This window comes from Teleopsis dalmanni, chromosome 1, assembly GCF_002237135.1.
Source record: "Teleopsis dalmanni isolate 2A chromosome 1, ASM223713v2, whole genome shotgun sequence".
NCBI lineage: Eukaryota > Metazoa > Arthropoda > Insecta > Diptera > Diopsidae > Teleopsis > Teleopsis dalmanni.
The window spans coordinates 189,557,451-189,565,411 of record NC_051846.1 but is presented as its reverse complement, the minus strand read 5'-3'; the positions used below and the strand labels follow the sequence as shown (position 1 = coordinate 189,565,411).

Here is a 7,961-nt window from a genome sequence, read left to right as displayed (position 1 = left end):
GAAAATTACTTTACTTAAATTGAAACCTTATTTTACACTATCAAAATATATATAATATTTTTAACATTAATATAGTTAATATTTACATATATAAGGCAACATTGTTTCTTTAAATGGATTTGTACAACTTACTAAAAATAAAAGTCAAATTAGCGTAAGATTCAACAACTAGAACGGCTAACTAGCCAATACATTTGTTCAGGCCCTTAGTATGTTCGTGTTTCCCGGGTATAAAAAACAAATTTTTTCCTTGTGTGTTCCCTTATGTCAAAACTTTTATATTTTGACAAATATTTTTTTTTACTTAACAAGAAAAAATTTTTATTTTTGCAACAATTTTTTTTAATAATAAAAAAATTATTTTTATTTTAATTATTTATGTTATATGCCAATACAGTATTCCAAGTGGCGCCCAGAGTCTGGTACATTTTCACAAAGCTTCGCTTGAATCGTAATTCGTAATTCGGAAAAAAGGATAAACAACTGTTAAGTAAAAGCACAACTCACCACACAACAACAAAGGCGGTCAGTTGAAAATTCTAGATTCAGAATTCGGCCGGAAAAAAAACAACAACAATGATTTTAATTAAACGCCATTTTGCAATTTATTTACTTTAATTTTGTTATATTTAATTTCACAATTGCATGTTTACAGCCAATAGATTCAAAAAAAAAATGAAAGCGGGAAAGCACGGAAAAGCACGGCAAAAGCGGTGAAAATGCGCTGTCAAATGCTTTGTAAATGAAAAGTGAAAATAATTGAAGTAAACGTTGCGTATACGCAATGTTGGTCAGTGGGGTTTTTTTTGTTCTTTCTGAACTTAAAACTTTTTTTTTATAGAAATTTATGATATAAAATAATATATTTTTTAATTTATTTTTAAACCAAAAGTGCAAAAAATGCGTAGTAAATATTTACAATTTTTATGAAATATTCAGCTTCTGGCGTGGCTGATACATCCCACGAGCCTTTAAGCTGAAGCTGGCACAACTTCAGTTCTCAAAACTTTGTACTTTACGGAGTAAATATTTATTGCTATTTTTATTTTTTAATGTTTCATTTTAACTCAAGTGCTCTAGAGCTGTTATTCTGCTGTCCTGAAAGTATTATGTTCTTTACCACATAGATTAGTGATAACGTGAAAAAGTGCAGTTTTTATTTGACTTTTTTCCTTGAACTAATAAACTTGTGAACATTGACGGGAAATAAAATTAAAATAAAGCAATAAAGTGCAAAATAGTACGAAAATAGACCGGCAAGTAAAAACACGTTTATTTAAAAAGTTTCCTGTTTTCTTTCGCCACTCTCTAAAATTTTTATCATCGGTTTTAGCTTTAGAAGTTATTTAATTGCACTAAACTGAAATTGATGCAGAAACACTTACTAAAATTTAATGGTTTTTAACTTTCACACAAAGAGCTCTACGTAAATACCAAGTAATTGAAGGATACTTAAGACGGATGTGCGAAGAATGGAATAGCACTTCCTCGGTCATTTAATTAATTAAAAATAAGCATTAAATTTGAAGTTTTTCCACAAAAATGTTAAAAAATTGAATATGCAAAGAAAAATTTTATTTATTCTTTTATCACATTAAATCACTTTTATTATTGAAATATTTAGCTGTTAAAAATAAAATTACTTTAAGAGTGAATATAAATTGTAATTTAATGTCATTTTTGAGATGGAAATGACTATTATATTTAATAAAAAACTAGCATATTTGGTAAACGGTTTCCAAAAGTAGTAATTATTTTAATTAATTGAATTTTTGACTGACCACTCAGCTGTTTCGAGTATTTCCTAATACCCATCAACTGTGATCTTAAAAATATTTTTTGTATTTAATTATTCGTAAATAATTTTTTGATAATAATTCTATTTTATATGATTTATTAAAATAATAATGAAAACTTAAAACATAAAACATAATTAATTATTTAATAACATTGCTACTATAGGGCATAGCACTGTTTTCACTACCAATCATATTAGTTGCATTTACACTAACAGCAACTACGGTTGCGCTACTGCCGGTGCTTTACTGTCATATAATTGCAATTATAATAATTATAGTCAAAAACAAAGCGTATTGTACAAATACATAACGATCACAGATTTTTTGCAATAAATTTTTATATTTTTGATGGATATTTTTTCCGTAATATAATGCCTACCTCTTTACTACATCCTCTATTTACCCTACAACAAGTACAATATGTATGCTAAGGAAATAAAAGCAGGAACAATAACAATACCACACACACGCAAACATAGATTGTAATTTGCAGACAGTGCGTCTACTAAACCGTGAGAACATTCCATTCTCACGATGTAAATACTCGATTGACGTCATCAGTACCTCTAAGCAAAGCAACCCATAAGTGAATGATTCTAACTCAACTTTCTATTATCATTTTTTTTATTTGTAACAAATGTATTTGTACCAAATTGAAATTTTCACACTATATTTGTTGTTATAATTTTCTTATACGAGTAATATATTGATATAATATAATGATCACTTGACGATTGAAAGTTATTAGAAATATCTTTTGTCTTCAGAAAAATACACATACCTACATATACAACTGAGAAAAATCAAACATAAGTGAGCACTTTACAATTTAGGCCATGTGCGAGTTCGAGTAAAGTGATGTTGAATTGAGGGAAATAGTAAATTATGATAGTATTGCAGCGAAGGTTGGTATTTACCAGAATTTCGAGTAGGGTAAATTAGATAAAAATTAGGTAAATTAGATGTTACCATTGTGAAAATTTTATAAGATTTTTTATAAATAAATAAATTTGAAAACTTTTAACCAAAACTAATAAAAAAGTGAAATAAATACATATTTACATAAGTAGAGTGCAAAAAATCACTAAGAAATTTCAATTTACTCGAACTCGCACACGGTCTTTATAAATATTGAACAAAATAAAATTGTTTCACCTTCAAAAAAAAATTTACTTTATCTTAATATAAAATAACCCTATATTGAATATTCCGAGTAACATAATACTTTGCCCTTCAACTTTATTTTGGTACTCCATATTACTACTCATTTAAATTATTATAAAAATTAAATCGTAGTCCAATTCAAAATTACCCCTTAATAAGAAATTACAAAAATAATCAAAACTATACAGCTCTGAGGAAAATGTACTAGTTTTCGATATTAAAACACACTGCGTCGATAGTACAATAATTCACAATAATTATCGCCACGGTAGACGTCATCAATTTTTATTGAAAAAAAAGTGTCAGTTAAAAAGAAACACCAATAAAAAATTGAGTATAAAGAAATTGCTGCTCAGCAACAGAAAAATAAATAGTGCCGTTAGAATTATTTACTAGTAAGTGCTGTTAAGAAGCAGAAAAACATTGAGAGTACAATATTTTACCACACTTTTCAAGCATATTTTTTTCGGCGCTCATCAATATATTCTTTTTCTGCTCTCTTCTCTTCTACTCTTCTTCTGTAATACAAACATTTGCGTACATATTAATTCATTTAACAATCAAGTGGATAAGCGTCTTTTGTGTTTTGTGCTGAAATTGAAATATTGAGTATTTGAAGTATACTTATTCTTATTTTATATTCTAATTGAATATATTTCTTCGTAAACAAACGCAACGCATTTTTTTTTCGTATCGTGGGAAAATTTTTATTCATCAAGGACTAACACAGAGGTAAAAAATTGTACAAATATTTGTGTATATATGTATATGTAAAGAATTAAATTTGACATAGAAACAATAGTAAAAGTAAAAATATATTAATAAAGACATAGTGATTTTATATTTTATTAACACATATTTAAACTCTGTTCTCCTAATATATTAATAATATTATTATATTATTTATAATTAATAATATTGTACTGGTATAAAGCTTTATTGTCTTTTTGTACGAATGTAATGCATTTCAACGCTGCTTTTCCATTTCTGTTTGAGCAATTCTTTTTTTTTCACGGAGGTCCTTGCATTTAATCAAACATCGGAGCATATTGGACTAATACAAATCAAATAATATATATATATATGTATAATTATTTTTATACAAAAAACCTTACATCACTCAACGAAGTTAAAAATTTGTTAGCAGCTTCTGCGCGAGCTTCTTTCTTATTGGCTCCGATTACTGTACAGGTAATACCGCCAATTGTCAAATTTACTTTATATTTGCTACTACCGGAATCACTCATTATACATTCATTGTCGTGTTTTGGCATTGGAAGAAAATGTGTTGCACAATACTGGTTTAGAAGAACCACTTCTTGTTGTGGACAGAAATATTCTTCAATTTCTGCAATAAACTCTTCTGTTATTGTTTTATCAAGAATACTCCAAGCTCTTAATAAATTCAACGCTGCCATGTTTTTAGCTTTTCCTATAGTTGGTCCTCTTCCGCAAGCCTTCATTTCCTTAACTTTGACGGAATAAGTATATAAAATACTGGGCACACATACGTAGACCGGCGGAGAAACATTTCGCTTATGGCATTTTTTTGCTAACACTAGCACCGGTGAATCGTGTTTCATTATAATTTACGTCAAACGATACAACTTAACAAATACTAAAACTTAGCAATTGTTAATTAAAACTTTAATTTGAAACTTACTTCGTCGAAAAAAACTGTACACCCACGAATACAATATTGACTAAAGATACACGCACATGCGTGCAAAAGAGAAGGAAAATATTTTTAAGAATAGAGTCAATAAGCATACAACTTAAATTCAACACCACCAAAAAATTATTCAACATTATATTGCTAATGCATGCAATGGAATTTTTTTTCACCACTGTAAAAGGAAGTTGTCTACATTTTTTAGAACAGTGTCAATAAGCATACAACTCAAATTCAACACCACCAAATCATTATTTAACACTTATTTGGTTATGCTTGCAATGGAGTTTTTTTTCACCACGGTATCAGTATGTTATTTACATTTTTGAGAACAGCGTCAATAATTAGTTCAAGTTTACCATTACCAAGAAATGTTTCAACACTAATTTGCTTATACTTGCAATGGAGTTGTTTTTCACCACAGTAAGAAGAAGTTGTGTGCATTTCTGAGAACAGCGTCAATAATCAGTTTAAGTTTACCATTTCCAAGAAATGTTTCACCACTATGTAGCTTATGCATGGAATGGAGTTCTTTTTCACCGTAGTTAAAGGAAGTGTACATTTTTGAGAAAAGGGTCAATAATCAGTTTAAGTTTACCACGCCAAGAAATGTTTCAACACTAATTTGCTTATACTTACAATGGAGTTGTTTTTCACCACAGTAAGACGAAGTTGTGTACATTTTTGAGGACAGCGTCAATAATCAGTTTAAGTTTACCATTACCAAGAAATGTTTCATCACAACATAGATTATGTGTGTAATGGATACGTTTTTCAGCTTAGTTGCATTAATTAAAATAATTAAAAAATGCGAACTTTATATTTTATGTATTTATGTATAAGACACATAAAACACAGGTAATAAAAAAAAAATTCTTATCTCTTATTAAATTGACAGCTACAGAATATATATTGAATTATGGACCCTAAAATCGTATGTCCCTACGACGAAAGTCATAATATTACAAATACCAATTTTAGTAAACATCTACTTAAATGCAAACGTCAATATAAAGGACCGCCAAAAGTTGAATGTCCTTACAATATACTCCACATTCTTGATAAAAATGAATTGGAGGTATTATAACACTTTTCTAAATCATGTTTAAAGTATTAATGCATATTTCTACAGGCGCATATCCTGATATGTGAAAATAATGTTTATAAGCAGCAGGAAGAAAATATGGATTTGCATATGCCTAAGCCTCCTGATTTCCAACCGTTAGAAACAACAGAATGCTGGGATGAAGAGCCTGCATCGATATCGTATCATCCTCAAGCTTACTGCCTTGCGGAACCAGTGGTACGACGCGTGCAAGGGCTAACTAGTTTTGAGAAAAGGGAATTTCGCCGAAAAGAACGTGAACGCTTAACGAATTTAAAAACAAACGCTAAAGATCAAGAAAAATCTTCTTAATGTAGGAGAATATACTATATATAATAAAACATATTGTATTATATATTATACTTAAATGTTCTAATTTCATGCTCTAATATATAATTCCAGTCCTTTTAAATGCTTTAGATCTCTACAAAAGCTTTAGCTTGTTTATTAATATTTACTTATTTTATTTAATATTCATAAGTCAGTGCAAAAAATTATACTTCCAGTATTGTTGATAAATCAACTACTCAGTGTAAACTCAATAGTAACTTATAGCACTTATAATGACAATTTTGCTAGAAAAGAATAACATTTATGATTTACTTAAATTTTTCTGTATAAATTTGTCAAGTATAAAATTTTGTTGTGTAAAAATAAATACATCACATTAATTAAAATGTTAAGGATAAATTTTTAAAATAAATTTTAAAAAATAGTATTAATAATATAAATAAAGTGAAATGATGATAAAGCCAGAGGTACGAAGAGCCTCTTAGAAAATATTTATAGTAAGTATAATTTGGTATTAGACTATTTGATTAACTTAAAAATAATGTCTAAAAATACTGAAAGTAAATTTTTTGGAAGTATGCGAAACGTATATATAAAATAAAAGAAATGTTTATTGTAAAAATGATTTTATTTTTGGAATAATCTTTGAATGCAATAATTTAAACGATCCTCCTATTTTTTTGGCACAGCAGCAAGGTAGTCTGGAAAAGAAAGAGAAAATAAAGAAAGAAAAGAGCTTGAAATGAGAAGAAGTTAAACATTTTAAATAGGTTTATTCTTGGAAAAATGTGATATGATTCGGTATCTATAAAAGTATATATTTGAGATCTAAATACAGCTACAAATCAGATGAAGCTAAATCTGTCGAATAAGTTTGTTTTTCCTAAGATTTGTATTTGATTAATCGATTTGATCTCCTTCAACTTCAACGCAATTATTTAAGCGATCCTTCAATTTATAGAGCCAAGTAATATAATTTTTTCGATTCATAAGAATCGTTATCTATAGAAATATTTATCCGAGATATGAAAGGAACGAAGAGTTAGAAGTAGTTAATTCTCAGGAAGAGGTTTGTTGTTGCAGTAATATGTAATTAAAATCATTGATTTGGTCCCCACAACTTCTTCACAGTTACTTAGGCGATCCTTCAAATTATGAATCCCATCTATCTCAATGTTTATTAAAAACCTTCGCCGAAATTAATTTAGCGATTTGGTTATCTTAATCTAGGCTTATCTACAAAATATATGTAAAGGTCAAATGATTAGAAGTTGCCCTTAAAATGAATATTGGTTTCCCGAACTGATTTTTAATCGAGAACAGAATTCTGTAATAAGGTAATTAATATGGTCATTACATTCGCTTACAATTGGGGGTTCTGTAAGTTACTTTAACATAATCATACTTATATAAGCAAATAATTAAAAACAAAAGTATTGACAAAGCTCAATAGTATGTACTAAACTGCTTCCTTCATCTGGAACTAATCTACATTTTATAAAGGAAAAAAATTAGAAATGCAACAAAATATATAACACATTGGAGGTACGAGTGTAAACAAACATTCTGATGAACTTGTTGGTATAAAAACCTCCGGAAGAAGAGAAGTTTTACAAGAAAGTTGAAGAGATAACAAGTTTTAAACTTATATGGTATAAAAGGAATCTAATGGTATTTTCGATTGGTAAATCTGGATTTAATTTCGATTCGCTCTATCAAATTTCTATCAAATCGATCTATCAAATTTTGGTGCCTAATCGAATATTTTGAGAGTAATTTAACATTTTTGTAGTACTGTTAGTTATAAGATATTTATTATTTTCATTAATAGATTTATATTATTATTATTAAAGACAGGGATCGTGCAATGTGACCTAAAAGATCTATTGTGCCCTTTAATCGGATTAGAGTGTTTTTCCAAGTCCGATTT

The 7,961-nt window shown here is 28.2% G+C and overlaps 1 protein-coding gene and 1 pseudogene across 1 annotated transcript; one reads left to right on the top strand and one right to left on the bottom strand.

Moving 5' to 3' along the window:
* Positions 1–3,906: 3,906 nt before the first annotated feature.
* LOC119672671 lies at positions 3,907–4,582 on the bottom strand. The gene is made up of 2 exons (XM_038083791.1): positions 4,079–4,582; positions 3,907–4,017 (listed from the first exon to the last, which is right to left on the bottom strand). Exons 1-2 carry the CDS (start codon positions 4,544–4,546, stop codon positions 3,931–3,933), a joined length of 555 nt encoding a protein of 184 aa, XP_037939719.1. The 5' UTR covers positions 4,547–4,582; the 3' UTR covers positions 3,907–3,930.
* Positions 4,583–5,275: 693 nt separating this feature from the next.
* On the top strand, positions 5,276–6,052 carry LOC119666925 (annotated as a pseudogene).
* Positions 6,053–7,961: the final 1,909 nt, after the last annotated feature.